This window comes from Lathamus discolor, chromosome 5, assembly GCF_037157495.1.
Source record: "Lathamus discolor isolate bLatDis1 chromosome 5, bLatDis1.hap1, whole genome shotgun sequence".
Classification (NCBI taxonomy): Eukaryota; Metazoa; Chordata; class Aves; order Psittaciformes; family Psittacidae; genus Lathamus; species Lathamus discolor.
The window spans coordinates 22638333-22655196 of record NC_088888.1 but is presented as its reverse complement, the minus strand read 5'-3'; the positions used below and the strand labels follow the sequence as shown (position 1 = coordinate 22655196).

At 44.2% G+C, this 16864-nt stretch overlaps 1 protein-coding gene across 5 annotated transcripts; it reads left to right on the top strand.

The window, feature by feature from the left end:
* Window positions 1–623: 623 nt before the first annotated feature.
* LOC136014904 (U6 snRNA-associated Sm-like protein LSm5) lies at window positions 624–13069 on the top strand. 5 transcript variants are annotated; one of them, XM_065680050.1, is made up of 6 exons: window positions 624–829; window positions 8165–8378; window positions 9952–10044; window positions 10264–10291; window positions 10914–10986; window positions 12774–13069. In XM_065680050.1, exons 2-6 carry the CDS (start codon window positions 8276–8278, stop codon window positions 12804–12806), a joined length of 330 nt encoding a protein of 109 aa, XP_065536122.1. In that variant the 5' UTR covers window positions 624–829; window positions 8165–8275; the 3' UTR covers window positions 12807–13069. The 5 variants fall into 5 exon arrangements, 4 of the variants coding, with proteins under 4 accessions (XP_065536122.1, XP_065536123.1, XP_065536125.1 ...); XM_065680051.1 differs by lacking the exon at window positions 624–829 and adding an exon at window positions 2390–2408; XM_065680053.1 differs by lacking the exons at window positions 624–829; window positions 8165–8378 and adding an exon at window positions 9135–9339.
* The last annotated feature ends 3795 nt before the right edge of the window (window positions 13070–16864 follow it).

Below are 16864 nucleotides of genomic sequence, written 5' to 3'. Positions count from 1 at the left end.
GACAGAGGCCTGATTCAACTGCTAAGCAACTATTGGCAAGGAAATGCGAATGTCTGGGTCTATTGGTAAGGGAGAGAAGCTGATGATTTATGGATGAGGTACCGACTAAACCCTAAAGCCATGCGCAAAGATTAAAAGGTGAAAAGTTTAAGAAGAGGAAGACTCATTTACTTCATCTTGAGGACCCCTGCCCACAGGAGGAAGACTCATTTACTTCATCTTGAGACCCCTGCCCATGACCAGAGGGGGCACTGCGCAGGCGCAAAGGACCTTCTAGCTCATTATAATACGAAGCGGGGACAGATACTAAATATGTATAGGCGTAAGGGAATAAATGTAAAGGAAAAACGACCCTGGGTGTGCATGCACCTCAGCGCTGAATAAAGCATACCTACTTTACAACTTTAACGAGTTGTGAAGTCAATCCGCGTATCAATTTGGCGAGCCAGGCAGGAGGCCTCTGTTCGGCTGCAGGATCGGGTGAGGAGCGGACATCCTAGGCGCCCCATCCGCTTCTCATCCGCTCACTGCGGGGACAGACAACAACCTGTGCCGGCTGCGGAGAAACGGTATGCTTGGAATTTAGGTACTTTAGGGGGCGTGTAAGGCGTACGCGTGGCCCGGGGCTGCTGGTAAGGTGTGCAGAGACGTCTGGCGCACAGCGGAGTTCCCCTTGGCAGGTAGGGCTTGCAAGCTGGGGGCTCGTCGACCGATAGCGCGGCTGCGAGCGATCCTGAAGGCGGATCGGGCGAGCCCGGGTTTTCGCTGCATCCCAGGTTTTGGGAGCCAGGACGGACCTGCTAATGACCGTGTAGGAAGCAGGAGAAGGGTAAGCGGAACCATAGCGTGAGTGTGTGGGATCCCATGTGTTTCTGTGTGACTGAGACGTAGCGAAGCTATGAAGCGAGCGTGGAGTCCTAATCCGCGGTTCCGTGTCTCCGCGAGGGGAGCGGCCGGAGACGGATGAAGCGTTTATGTTTTTCTGTCCTGTGTCTTGTCTGTGTATAACCATCAAGCAGCTCAGAAAGCGGGGAAGGTCCGGCTACCCCTCCCGCAGTGGATAGCTTTACGAAATACAAGGGCAAGGGAATTCCCTATGTGCCCTGTGAGAGTATGTGCCTTGTGGGAGTGTAACTGTATGTGACGGGTGGCATTTCACATGGATATTGAGGCAGTGCTTTTAGTATGTATCCCACTTTTATAGCCACTCAGGGTAGTGGGGCAGATACTGTTGGGGGTGTCTTATGAAACGCTGGTGGGTTTGTGGAGAAAAGCCACAAAATCCTGGTGGACTTCTGGGAAGTTAGAAAGGAAAACTGAGAAAGGGTTTATGAAAGGTATCAAAGAAAATTTGAGAAGATGTGGTTACAAAGGAGAAAATAAAATCGGAATACAACAATTAATGTCTCTCTTTTGGGGACAATCAACGGGGGATATTAGGAAAAACTTCGTATGAGTGCATAATAAGTTTTGAACAGTGGAACCTGCTGTGGATACTAGGGCAGTGTAAATTTTGCTGGAACCGAAACTATGTTCTAACGACAGGGGAGCTGATCTGCAGAACCCAGAGATACTATCTTACTGAATCCCCTGAGAATATCATAAAACTTGTGTGTAGGTGCTCTCATATTTTAAGTGCATTTGCAGAGCACTGGGAAAGAGAAGCTATAGAGATTTGTAAGAGATTGTTTGAAATGGGAGCCGGTCAAAACAAGGGAATGCTGAAGAAAAGCCCATTGGGTTACATTTTGGCACATTGGAAAGAACTGGGAGGTTCATCTGGGGGCTTGGTAAGCAAGAAAACATTGGTAAAATATTGTAACCAGTGGTGGCCTTTATATACTTTGGAAAATCAGGAAAAATGGCATAAAATTGGAACTCTGAATTCTAATAAATTGTAAAAAAATGTATGTTGGTTTTGAGGCGGCCAAGAAAATGCGATGAAGTAATGTATGCAGATATGTTTCGCTTTAAGAAAGCACCTGGAGTGGCAGACAGAATGTGAAATTAATATAACTCTGCCAGATCCCTAATTTTGGTTTTGGAAAAGGACAGGGAAAAACAGAAAGCTAAGCTGGAGAGATGTTGTTCAGCCTGTGATTAGGGACAGTAATCAAGAAAATTATGTATCACAGGTGTAAATAAAATTAATCAGACAAATTCACATCTTTGGCAAGTTTTTATAACAAAATTGGTGACCCCGACGTGATCTCTGTGTGGCTGCTTGGGACTGTAGCTCTTACGAGGGGCGCCCCCACAAATTGTGGCTCGGGAGTTGTAGTCTCGGGTAGTCTCAAGAGATCAACGAACAGAGAGGCAATAACCAAGGAAAATCGAGCTCCCGGAAAACTGCAGTATAAAATACCCATGATTCTTGTGCACGAAGACCCGGACGAGAACAATGGACTGTAAGTATCGTTCGGTTGGGTGGGAAGGCCGGTGTGTTCCTCTCGCCGTAATTCCAGGCATCCTTGAGGGAACTGGTTGGTGTAGAGACAGAGTGAATGTTTGTGTATGTATGACTGAAACGCAACAAAGTTGCGTAATTGCATGATAATAGGTGTAACTGAGACACAGACCGAGCATCCTGGGTCTGTAAAGCACGGGCCAGGATATCGGATTTGTGAAGCGAGTGTGGACCTCTTCTAAGCGCGTTTCCAATCTCCCGCAAGGGACTTGGCCGCTGAAGGAGGGAAGCGATAGTGAAAAAGTGGTAGCGGTTGATTGAAAAGAGATACACCTGGCGGGAAATGGGTCAGAGTAAGGGTCGTAACTCTAACCCAGAACGGGGCCCACGGAGAGGTCCCAGGAATAAGACAGGAAGCGAATTACCAGATATACCCCCAGACAGTCCCTTGGGGTTAATGCTTAAATACTGGGGCTCTTGGCCATCCCAGGAGGGAAAAAGTAAGGAAAAAATGGTCCACTACTGCATGGAAGTATGGTCAAAAGAGGAAATCCGACCCGACCATTTGTATTGGCCAATATTTGGGTCTTTTGATGATTGGATATGTCAGGCTTTAAATTTATATGTAAATGGGAAAGAACCTTTTAGTCAGGAAGAGAGTGAGTATGCAGCCTTATGGAAGGGATCGTCTGTAACGGTCTCGTTATTTCCCCTAAAAGAAAGGAAAGTGAAAGGGGACAAACTAAACAAACCATCTTGGGAGCCATTAGACCACTTATCAGGGACAAAACATGGAAGGTGAACAAAGGAATACTAATTCTCCAAGTTCACCTGACCCTGTCCCGTGGGCTCCCCCATCCTCCCCCCCTTCTGCCCATACTAGGAGCAAAGTAAGAACAAAGAAAAATGAAAAATCGGAGAAAGTAGAAGAAACAGTAACGTTGGCACCCCTCCGAGAGGTTCTGATGGGAGGAGCAATAACGATAAACTTATATCAATTAACAGAAAAGGATGAGGAACGCATAAATTTGAAAGTCTGGCATAATAAAGGGGAAGTAGGAAAATTAAATATTGAACCATTAAAAGTAAAAATAACAAATCCAAGGGAACCTATTAGGGTCAGACAATACTCAATTTCCTTGGAAGGAAGAAAAGGTTTGAAACCAATAATTGAAGACCTGATACAAAAGGGGACTTTAGAACCTTGTATGTCACCACATAATACTCCAATCCTCCCGGTAAGAAAACCAGATGGGAGTTATAGGTTAGTTCAAGATTTAAGGGCAGTCAATCAGAGAACAGTCACCCGGTTCCCTGTAGTAGCAAACCCATATACTTTATTAAATCAAATATCACCAGAACATACTTGGTATAGTGTAATCGATTTAAAAGACGCTTTCTGGACCTGCCCTTTAGCTGAAGAAAGTAGAGATTTTTTGCCTTTGAGTGGGAAGACCCAGAAACAGGTAGAAAGCAACAATTGAGATGGACAGTATTACCTCAGGGCTTCACTGAGTCGCCAAATTTAGTTGGTCAAGCTTTAGAGAATTTATTAATGTCCTTCAAACCTGAGGGAAATGTAAAACTCTTACAATATGTAGACGATTTACTAATAGCTGGGAAACTAGAGGAAGAGGTCCGAGAAAACACAATAGGACTATTGAATTTTCTGGGAGAAAAAGGATTAAAAGTTTCAAAATCAAAGTTGCAATTCACAGAACCTGAAGTAAAGTATTTGGGACACTGGATTAGTAAAGGGAAGAAGAAGCTAGACCCAGACCGGGTGGCAGGAATTATAGCCCTGCCCACTCCAAGAACAAAAAGGGAAATTCGACAATTGTTGGGATTATTAGGTTATTGCAGACAATGGATAGAAGAATATAGTGAGAAAGTAAAATTTTTATATAAAAAACTCACACTAGATGTAGTGAAATGGTCCCCACAAGATGAGGAAAAATTCCAACACTTGAAGGATACTTTAATAAAAGCTCCTGTGTTAACTCTCCCAGACTTAAATAAACCATTTCAATTATTTGTGAACACAGGTACTCATGCTGCATATGGAGTACTAACCCAGGATTGGGCAGGGAGCAAAAAGCCTGGAGGATATTTTTCAAAATTGCTAGACCCTGTAAGCAGGAGCTGGCCTACCTGCATACAGGCAGTAGCAGCAGTAGCTTTACTAGTTGAAGAAGCTAGAAAAGTGACCTTTGGAGGATCCTTAATTGTCTATACCCCCCATGACATTCGAGGGATCCTTCAACAAAAAGCGGATAAGTGGTTAACGGATAATAGACTACTGAAATATGAAGCTATTTTGCTTCCTTCCCCTGAACTAGAACTAAGAACCACAACAGCTCAAAATCCGGCACAATTCTTATTTGGGGAATGGGAAGAAGCTTTGATACTCAACCATAAGTGTATAGATATGGTCGAGTTACAAGCAAAAATCAGACCCGACCTAGAGGAGGAAGAATTACAAGAAGGAGAAAAATTGTTTGTAGATGGATCCTCACGGGTGGTTGATGGGAAAAGAAAATCAGGCTATGCAATTGTGGATGGAAGAACATGGGAAATAATAGAATCCGGTCCACTGAGTGCAAGTTGGTCAGCACAAGCATGTGAACTACATGCCTTATTAAGAGCATTAATAAGATTACAAAATAAGAAGGGAACCATATTTACAGACTCAAAGTATGCTTTTGGAATAGTACACACCTTTGGAAAAATATGGGAAGAAAGAGGGTTGATAAATACCCAGGGAAAAGGGTTAATACATGAAGGATTAATAAAACAAATATTACAGGCTACAAGAGGACCTGAAGCGATAGCTATAACTCACGTGAGGGGGCATAAAAAGGGGTTACAATTCAGGACCAGAGGGAATAATTTAGCGGATGAAGAAGCAAAACGAGCAGCTCTATTAATTTTAATGACTACTAAAAACGTAGAGGAAGAGGAAAAACAGATAAATGAACCAAAGGCATATTCTCAAAGTGAGATAAAAGAATATGAAAGACTAGGAGCAAAATTAGAAAATAATAAATGGATATTACCTGATGGGAGAGAGATGTTACCTAAGGGATATGCCAGAAGAATATTACACAGACTACATCAGCAGACACATTGGGGATCGAGGGCACTCACTGATCAATTTTTAAAGTTCTATGGGTGTATGGGAATTTTTGAAATAGCTAAGCAAGAAGCTCAGAGTTGTTTAACTTGTCAGAAAGTTAATAAAAAGCAAATGAGACAAGCTCCAAAGGGAGGAAGACCTTTGGCCCACCGACCCTTTGAAAGGGTACAGGTCGACTTTACCGAGTTACCAAAAACAGGACGATATAAATATCTTTTAGTAATAATAGATCACTTAACACATTGGTTCGAAGCCATACCCACTGCTAGAGCTACGGCTCAAGTAGTAGCAAAACAATTACTCGAAAATATCATTCCAAGATATGGTATGATCGAGGTAATAGATTCATTGTGGAGGGCACCATGTATAGCTGATGCCCAGCACCAGCTTTCTGTCCTGGCACCTTAGGCTTAGTATCAGGATCTAGATGTTCGCAGTCCAGTGAAGTCTGCCCTTTTTTCACATACTAATTGTTGTTTGTCTTTGCGTGTTCTGGATCAGAAGGGAGAGGGATGGATGTGAAAGAAAGTCACCCCTTCCCGTGTGCCTTTCTTGTCCTTCACATGAACAATACATTTACTCAGAGTACCAGGAATCTCGCAAACTCTCTGGGATTCTCCACAGACCCAGATCTTACCCGGTTCATTACGTGAGATGTGGAAAAACTTCACTCCTCTGCAATTTGTTGCTGATGTCTACCTAAAGATACAGCCGCTGCGAGGGAGGAATGGTCACCAAAAGGATGTCCATCAGTACTCAGTTGTGACTGATTACATGAACTTAAAAATGGACTTCAATATTCACACACTAGGGTTTTGTTTAATGGTAGAGGTCTGCAGTGTTGGTGTTACTGCAAATGCAGGGAAAAGTCAACTTGAAAGTGGGCACCTAAAAGTACTGTATTTGTGATGCTGCACTGCCTCAGGAAAGGCATCTCATTTGGACACAGAACACTGTTGCAGTGAGTAAGCATTTCTCTGGATTTCAGTAGACACAGTTTCCCACAGATTTAAGTTGTCATGGAAAGTTGCACATTTCCGAGAGCAAATACCCTGTGTGCTTGGTTAGCAGTTTTCTTAGCAGCCGAGTTGGGGTTGCCGTCAGGTATCGTTTTCTGCTGTGCGCTCCTCTTCAACTTCACAGCGAGTGTAAAAGTTGTTCCTAGGAGAAGATCACCTTTCCCCTAAGAATGACTTTTTTTGGTGTGCTCTCTATTATTGGCTTCCACTGTTCTGCTGCTGCACTGTTCAGGTTCTGTGCAAGGTGACTGACACATGGAGCGCCCCTTCCTTCTCTCAGTTTTAGTGATACAAGGTCTACAGACAATGGTTTGCTTGTGCTTTTGTGCATTTTTGAAGTAATTTTTCCTTCTATATGATTCCCCTTCCCCAATTGTGCTTTCTTTTTTTTCAACTATTCCGGTAACAATTAAGGCTGAAGTAAGGAGCCACGCTGTTAGAAGCATCCAGTGGTTACCAAGGAAACCGATACTTCTGACCATCCCGTCCAGTCCGTACAGTCCATTTTCTACAATTTTCAGGGTCCTTAAGATTTAAGAGGATTCTCAGTTAAGTGCAGCAGCTCTGAAATGGAACAGAGTTGTTACGGATGCTTCAGTGAAGTTCCCTGCTCAATGAAAGCAAAAAGGAGAACACGGTACTAAGGTACAGAAGGGATGAGACTAACATTGATAGCATTTATAATGCACTTGGGTACAGCAGTAATACTGTTCTTGCAGAGTTGTGCAACAAGAAGTGGTTAAGTCCAGATCTGGTGTCACCAACATAAGAGGGACACGGAGCTGTTGGAGCAAGTCCAGAGGAGGGTCAGGGATTGGAGCGCCTCCCGTTTGAAGACAGGCTGAGAAAGCTGGGGCTGTTCAGCCTGGATAAGAGAAGCTGTGTGGAGACCTAAGAGCAGCTTCCAGTGTCTGAAGGGGGCCTACAATGATGCTGGAGAGGGACTCTTCGTCAGGGACTGTAGTGATAGGACAAAGAGTAATGGGTTTAAACTTAAACAGGGGACGTTCAGGTTAGATATAAGGAAGAAGTTCTTTACTGTGAGGGTGGTGAGGCCCTGGCACAGGGTGCCCAGAGAAGTGGTAAATGCTCCAACACTGTCAGTGTTCAAGGCCAGGCTGGACAGAGCCTTGAATGACACGGTATAGTGTGAGGCATTCTGGCCCATGTCATGTGGTTGGAACTGAGTGATCTTAAGGTCCTTTCCAACCCTAACTATTCTATGATTCTATATTGGATGCACTGGTCCAGAGGGCACCCAATGTAGAACATGCCCAGCTATTTGGTTTTTCCTCATACATTTGGTTTAAGAGCAGGGTCTGAGGATTTGCACTTAGGACCTTGTTGGAGTATCTGAGAGTGCTGCCTGCGAGGTCGTATGCAGATAGAGGTTTACATGGCTAAGCAAGGGGGGATTGCTATGTTGGTGTCACTTGTGGAGGGCACCATGTATAGCTGATGCCCAGCACCAGCTTTCTGTCCTGGCACCTTAGGCTTAGTATCAGGATCTGGATGTTCGCAGTCCAGCGAAGTCTGCCCTTTTTTCACATACTAATTGTTGTTTGTCTTTGCGTGCTTGACAAGCAGAGTATCTGTGTTTAGGTAGCATAGGCCTGTGATATACATGGAGGCATCCGACTGGATACACTTGAAATTCCTGCCCTGTTATGGAGAAGATCAAAGCACAGTGGTAAATGAAGCCTGCATGAATCCATGATTAACCGGGAAAACAGCAGTGTCGGTGATCCTCCAGCATGGATCAAGCTCCATGATGCCTGTGCCTCTGCCCGGCTTCTGCTAGGAGATCCTCTGTTTGGTGAGATAAAAGAAATTAAGCTCACTCTTTGCATTTCTCCTGTGGTTCTGTGCCTGTCCCCACACTCTGACTGTGCCAACTTACGTTGTCATTACAACTACCCCAGCTAGCACTTTCTACACGCTTTGCTCCAGGGAGAGGCACAGCCTTGCACTCTCGTTATGAGGCAAGTCTGTCCTCACATTGCTCTGGTCCGTGAAGTGATCCTGTGTGGAGCCATGTGGCATCTGCTGATGCCAGAGGTTGGATTTGACTTTGTGAACGTTCAGAGTTACCTGGGAACTAGCCACACAAGAACTGAGCTAGCCCCCCTGCAGCCAGCAGCTCTACATCCTCCAAAGGTTCATGCCCTCTAAGGCAGAGGATGGAATTTATTTGGGCTTGATTCTTCCAGAAGCAGCCCGTCACAAAATGTGCAATGACTCTAGATGTTGAAATAAGAGCTTTATCTGACTATAGACTGGTTTGGGCTCGAAGGGACCTTGAAGGTCACCCAGTTCCAATCCCCTGCCATGGGCAGGGGCACCTTCCACTAGAGCAGGTTGCTCAGTGCTGCAGTATGAAGCAAGCCAACTGTGTTTGAACAGCCAGTGATTTTTGCTCCAAGCCATGTCTATATGCAAAAGGACTTCCAAGAATCCTTCTTGCTGCAGCCCACTTGTGAATTAATGAGCAAATCTGGGTGGGGAAAGAAAGATAGCTGTGGCGTACAGCGATTAAAGCCCTTCTACCTGCCACTCCCCGCGAAAAGAAGAGCTATCTGAAGGGTGGGTTACTGTATTTACTCAGGGGAAAACGGCGGAGCGACTGCTCTGCGATCCGCTCATCGGGTCTGCCGCACCGCCCGTCCCATCTGAAGCGGGAGGTGGCAGCGATTGGTCAGGCCTGGGTGCAACATGGCGGCCACCGCGACCAGGGATCCGTCTCAGCTGCTGTCCCTCGGTGTTTGGCGGTGATTCCGGTCTGCAGCGGGACGGGACGGGACGGGACGGGACGGGAGGGGAGGGATGGCATGGAACGGGACGGGACGGGACGGGACGGGAGGGAGAAGAGGGAGAGCGTATTTGCGGGCACTTGTGGTTGGTGTGAGCGGCGCTGCCGCTTGGCGGGAAGCTTGAATGGGGTGGACGAGGCCGGGAGGCGCCTGCAGTAAACGAGGGTCCCGGTGGGTGTCTGTGGGTGCGGAGCAGAGAGCGGCTGGGGCGAGTGCTGGTGCTCGGCCGGCGTGCGGTAATGAACTGCGCACCCTGGCAGTGCTTGAGGCCAGGCTGGACGGGGCTGGTTTAGTGGAAGGTGTCCTTGCCCGTGGCAGGGGGTTGGAGCCGGGGGAGCTTTAAGAGCCCTTACAACCCAAGCTATGATTCAATGACATTAAAGCGTTCTCACTGAAGGGAACGTCTTCCTGCAGAGTTCCAGCCTCGGAAACGTGGTCGTGTGCTAGCAGTACAGGTGCACCTTTAAAAATACATTTCCACTGCACACAATGTCAGGCGTTTTGTTCAAAAGAATGCGCTGTTCTATGAAACAGTCTCTTGTACCTTTCAACTTTATTGTTTGTTTTTTTTATTTACAGAGCTTGTGGATAAACGCATAGGCTCCTGCATTCGTATTGTGATGAAGAGTGACAAAGAAGTTGTAACGCTTCTAGGATTTGATGACTTTGTCAGTATCCTTTGATGGGAATGTTTTATGCTTCAGCTCAATTGATTTATTGTATTTGAGAGGAGAGGTTTGAGTTCACTGGATAGAAACTTTTCGTATGGGTCGCTTGTATGACTCTGGTATTTTTGTTTTACAGATAGAATCACAGTTCAGTAAAAATGAAAATAACTTTGTTTTGATTTTAAGACTCTGGGCCTTATTTTCTTTGAATCCGGGTATTTAGATATGGTGTTAGAAGATGTTACAGAATTGTAAGCATTATTTCTATTTGGTTTCCTGAGGGGAAAATATTGTATAAAATCTAGAAGCAAAGTGGGTTTACATTTTTTGAATACTTGCCAGCTGAGTAGTTTATATCTTGGAGTTAAACTGTAGGTGGTGATCTATTCAGGACTGCCGTGTCGTAGAGTAGGTGTTGCATGATATATGCTTGTAATCAGGTTCCTTTTTTTAGCCTTAATTTTGCATGGGTTTTGTGTAGAACTTCCCAGTAGTTTGTTTGCCTTTACATTTCCTTAAGGTCTAAGCAAAGATTTTAAAAGCTGCAGACTCAGAGATGAGTGTTTATTACTTTGCTGTGCCGTGTTTGTATTTGAAACCTATTTTGAGTGTAGGTGCTATTCAAGAAATTGCCAAGATTTACAGGGTGAATCCGTGCCTTTATGTACTGAGCAGAAAAGTACAATGGAACTTTATGGTTGCCAGGTAGCTTTCTTTATGCAGGTGGTCAGTTACACTGCAGTGTGGCTGATGTCTTTGTTAGTTCCAGCAATTGTCATCTTAATGCAGAGATGTTTGTCAGTTCTGTAATCAAAGCTTGAATCATTGTCCCTGGTTACATGTTCTCATGTTCTTTTTCTAATGCTGCTTCAGCGAGATTGCACCTGAGGGCAGAAGAATCACAAAACTAGACCAGATTTTGTTAAATGGAAATAACATAACAATGGTAAGTCATTATGGTTAAAAGGCTGCATGCATTTATTTTCTATACCTGTAAATCTGTCAGCAATCAAGTTAAATTACTTTAAGCTGAGCTTTCCAGAGAATTCCATTGCATAAGGTACTTTCAAATACCTTCCAGGGCATATTTATCTATGAGTGGTGCTGGAAAAGTGGTGTTATTGCCTTACTTGGCTCATGTTACAGCTTAAAAAGAATAATAACAAAAAGAGCATGACCCTGCTTTTACTTAGGTGACTGTTTTTCCAGTCTTGAGATGTGCAATGGAATCACTGGTTTTGTTACCCACTCTGGAGGCTGGTTCATACAGTGGCTTTAAACTCCTGTGAGTGTTTGCCTGCCTGAGTATGTAGGTGGAATAGATTTTATCCATTATTGTATATATAAATGTGTTTGCAGCACTTTGGATGCTTACAAGCTTGTTGAGTCATTTGGTGATTGTCCACCTGATGCTCAAAGAGCTGTATGTACCTTTATGTGCTCTGAAAAAATACCTGGAGGCCTGTTGGGTGATGCCAGATGGAAAGCACTACAGGTTTTGTTTATCATGTGCTGATGTATGTCGATCAGTACTGAAACAATTAGATACTATGATTATGCATCCTTAAGCTGGATTCTGCAACTTCCTAAATACTACAGAAGCAGACCCAGACTTTTTTGCTTGTCTGCACTGAAGTCTGGAATTGCTACATAAGGGCATTCCTAATTTTGTGGGGAGAGAAGAGGAAGACTGACTTAGACTCAAGTTGGCTCTGTGTGAATGAGGAATAATCTCCATTTTGCTGTCCTACCTGCCTTGCACCTCCTCACTGTGTGTCTCGGCAACTGCCACCTTGACTTCATTTCTAAGCCTTTTCCTGCTTTGGTTATTGTTCTGCATCCTTGAAGAACAGTGCGTGTTCTGACTTCTTGTATGGGCTAAAACTACTACCATCCAGTTCAGCTGGTGGGATGCTGCCGTCAAAACAGAAGCGGGGGATTCTTAGAGTGTAGATGTTCAGCAAGACGTGGATATGTTTCTGTATTAGATCTCGTGTCTCTTTTGGGGGTACATCTTCCCACATCAGGAAAACTATGCTTTAGACTTTTTCTTACTTTGGTCCCAAAAGCAGCAGAGCTCTTTGTCTTTAGAAGTGGTCAGCTAACTATTAAGAATGTGTCAGCGAAAGAAATTATCCTCTTCATTTTCCCCTTAGTCATATTTTTCCTTTTGCATTTCTTTTTCTGATGTTCAGTTCTTTACTTAAAGAAGGTACTTTCTTCACAGGAAAATGCTGTGCTGACTTACCCTGCTGCCTGTAGAAGGGTTCAGGCTCTATTAGTTTTTGGGCTGTGCTTAGCAAAAGAGGTCAGAAAGGGGAAACCAACTTCCCAGTGTAGCGATGGTCTGCAGAAGAATGATCAATTGGAGAAATCCTACGTGAAAGGGAGCATGTTCTATGTCTTTCTGAAAACAAGCTGTAGTGTTTCTAGACAAAAAAAATCTCCTTGAGGTGAATAACAAAGACAAAACACAAAACGTTTCTTATCTAGGAACTCCTTTGTGTCTTGTTAAACTTTCCTTGTATTTTAGAGATTCTTTATGGCATGTGCTTCTCTGGTAGTAACTGACTTCTGTTGCCAGAAGAAGGTAATTTAAAATCTAAACACCACTTTTGTGGTCTACCATGAAGTCGCCATCTGCTAAAATCTTCTGAAGCAAGAACTGTCACATATGACTTTGTAAAACTTCAGTCTATGGCACTAACATGCAATTGTCTTATTCTTTTATAGCTGGTTCCTGGAGGAGAAGGACCCGACGTATAAATCGATACAGTTGTCATCTATGAAGACATATATATATATATATATATCGAATATAATATAAATAGAGCTTTTGGGATACGGGTGTGTTTGTTGGTTATTTATTTTGTTTATGCACTCTTGCAGTTGATATTTGATAACAGACAGGGATTTCCTTTTCAGGAAAGGTGCACTGCTAATGATGATACTGACTTCATAAGTTGAAATCATTACTTTTTTGTAAAGATGCACTAATCTGTCCCGATTAAAAGGCTTTCTTTTTATTAGTTACTGTGTTTTGTTACTTAAGTGCGCAAGTTAGTTTTTGTAACTGGTTGATGGAGTGGAAAATCGGTGTTCAGATTTTCTACATCTCTTGCATTTGTTTAAGACCCAAGCCTATGTAAAACACAAGGTGTTAGCCAACAGATTGCTGTTCTTTGGAGTACAGGCATGTACTAAGCTGCTTGAGGCTGTGTCACCAGAAACTGGTACAGTGCTGGAGAATGCTGAAAAGCTCTTCAAAGTGGATGCATCTGTTTGAGACTCAGCAGCCTTTCACTCTACTGGCCTTGAGGTTCAGCCCTCTTGGACATCTTTTGCTTGGTAGATACACTTTCTTGTAGTAAAGACACTGTAATAGTATTTGGCTAGTGAGGAGAGACAGAGCAGACTTGGTTCATGTTTTGGGGGGAGTGAAGAAAAAAGCTGGTGGTACTTGCCATCCATGTCAGTGGTGACTGCTTTCACCACTAAGTGGTGCTGTGTATCCTTAATTAAACTGGGAGCTGCTGTGTGTATGTTTAATTAAATTGGGAGCTACCTCCGCCTGCTTGTGAAGTTCAGAGTAGTCATTTTAGAATGAACATTCTTTTGGCTGCATCTGTTCTGGGATATAAAAACTTGACAGATGTTTGGGGCAACTGCTACTTTAAGAGAATGTCTATAAAGTAAGGAATTGCCGTTTCTACTTTGTCATGATGGGCAAAAAAATAACGGATTCTAAATGATGTCCACTGCAGCTTATGCTTTCATAATGCAGTATTCAACTGACCTCGATGTATAAATGTCTTTGGAGAAGGAATCACAGGTGCCTGCTGTTACTGTAGACAAGGAGGGCACAGACTCACAGAGACAGGACATGCTTTGCCTTCCTGCCACCACAAGAGGAGTTGAAGAAGGGGGCTCAGGAGCAAGAGACTGCAAGGAAGATCCTTTTCCCTTGCTTTAGCTGTCAGAAAATCTGCCTTCTGCTAGCTGGGTCTTGCCTTGAAATACATTGAAAGCTTCTTACTTTAGCCTGTGAAAAGGGAAAGAGACTCCCTCCTCTCTCCCAGGGAATGTGATATTTGGACTCGCTTGTTCTGAATATCTGCAATTGTCATGTTCAGACTGCATGGTGACAAGCTATGCCATTGACTCCCTGAATGGGTTTTCATTTCTGTCCCTATTTCCTTCTCCAGCTTTTTTTATTTAATACAATTAAAAAAATACTCTTTTTTCTTTGAACTTGCATTTGATTGGAATGTCATCTGTTGAGTTGAGCTCCAAATGCTTTATTTCCTAGCAATAAGCTGAGTCTTTTTGCCAGAACACTTGAAGTGTTCTAGCCGATGTAATAGTATGTGTTGTGCTGTTTTTCTGTTACCAGTAAGATTCTATACATGTTCAGTGTGTGCACTTGATTTTGGCTTCATTCCGGATTTTGAAAACAGTCTTAAACTGAAGAGGGGTTTCATGCTTGGCCAGGGAAAAGAGCAGATCTTGACTCAAAACCAACTTTACAGGGAGAAAGGTGAACTATTCTGTGTCTCTGGGTTTTTATTCTGATAGTGTGAGCATCTTGTTCCCTCAGGATTTTGTTATGTCTAGGAAAAAAGCTGGGTATTGTCTCACCCTCCTTTTCTGGTTAGGGGCTTTTTTCTCCCACTTAGAGGAAGTGCTGAGTCTGCTACATTTTAGGAAGACATTTTAATTTGTGACTCTGACGTCTGCAGATATCACTCTAGAGACAGTTTCTGTGCATCCAAATGCTGTTAATCCTTTAGAATATGAAAAGAGAGAGTTTATAAACTATCAGCTGAGAATACAAAGTATTCCAGGTGGATCTGACTTGCTTTGCATTCAGTATCCCTGTAGCCTGTTGCTTTGGAAGTGCAAGTAATAAGCTTTTCAATGGAATGAGTCACTGCTGGTGTGGTTTTTTTTTTTCCCCTTGCCTAGAAATCTAGTGCTTAATCATATTGCACTGTCCTGTAGAAGTTGTGGACACTGGTGTCCACTTAGGGTGCCACTACAAGTAGGTCATTTAACATAATAACCCTAGGCTTTAAAAAGATGTAAAAGTTATGCTTAAAGTTTAGAGCAGGAAAGTCATCACGTTAAAATAGCTTCCTGCTTATGCCATGCAAAGTGATGGTTCCTCTCAGTTTTTGCGTTTTGTATGGTTTGGGGCTTTTTTCTTCTTTAAGATGGCACTGGTTGCAGTGATCTTTAGTTTTGCTACATGGCTGACTGGCTTAGTATGGACATGGTTCCTCTCTGCCTACTACTTCAGCTTACTTGCAGCCATAGTTGACAGCTGTTTGAAGTTGTGAAGCTGTATGCTTGCTCTGTAACAATATAGGCTTTCCCTGTTCAGTATCTAGACCCTTTTTCAGGATTTATTATGTATTGGTTTTTTTACCACATGAAATGGAAAGAGATTTCTGGCTTGCTGTTGGCTTTTAATAGCTGAATTGCTTCAATTTCTGTTTTTAAAGGAACGACTTACAGATGATGGGATTGATGGAGACAGTGGAGAAGATGCAGGTGAAGATGCCAGTACAATGCAGATGCAGGTGAAGATGCAATACAATACAGAAGCCTGGATTCATGGCTTCTGCTTGGTCCTTTATCACAATGATACGCGGATTGACTCCACAACTCGTTCAAGTTGTAAAGTAGGTATGCTTTATTCAGCGCTGAGGTGCATGGGGATCGTTCCTCCAAAGCATGCACACCCAGGGTCGTTTTTCCTTTACATTTATTCCCTAACGCCTATACATATCCCCCTTCGTATTCTGTCCCCGCTTCGTATTATGATGAGCTAGAAGGTCCTTTGCGCCTGCGCAGTGCCCCCTCTGGTCATGGGCAGGGGTTGACTTTCTGTCCAGGCATTACAGCATACTTTATAATATAATACATAGGAGTCTCAGAAGACAGTCAGTTCTTCCTCACCATCTCTTCAAGATCAGGTTTATTTGCATATTGCCCATCACGATCCACATCCACGTTAATGGCTACCTGCTGTTGGCCTCACTCCTGCCTTAAGGGGAACCCATCCAGCTTGGTGTCTGTGTAAGAAAAAGGAAGAGCTGAAAAGCAATCTTTTGAATGGAACAAAAAGGTTTTTCTGCTATACCTGCTGCCTAAATACAAATGTCCAGACCCGGCTCCTAAGCCTAATGTGTTAGGAACGAAACAAAAATCTGGACGTGTTCCATAGAGGGAGCCCTCAGGAACAGTGCCACCAACAGGGATAAACTCACTTATGTACCCACCTAAAACTCCACCTGTGTGAAACTCCATCTGTGTAAATAAAGCCTCACTGGACACCACTCTCTGGTGACCGAGTCTTCAGCAGTCTATGTGCCAATGTCCAGACCCTGTTCCTAAGACTAATGTGCTAAGACAGAAACCAGGACCTGGGCATGTCCCGCAGATGGTGCATTCCAGAACAGCCCCTCCAACACGGATATCCTCACTCACTCACTCACTCACTCACTCACACACCTAAAAGCCCATCTCTAAATTCTCACAGGACACCACTCTCCACTGAGATGCTTTGGGGGATGCTCCGGTGACCCCCTCGCGGACACACCGGGACCGGACACCCCCGCCGCCTCCCCGCCACTTACCGGGGCGCTGTCGGACGGGCGCACCCCGAGGGCACGGACCCGGAGCCGCCGCTCCCCAGCAGCGCTCCCAGGCGGTGCAGCCGCTCCAGGGGCTCCTTCTCCTTCCCTGTGCGCCACACGCGGCCGCTACCGCTGCGAGCGGGGCCCCCGCCGGCCCCCACCGCCCGCTCCGCTCCGGGCCGA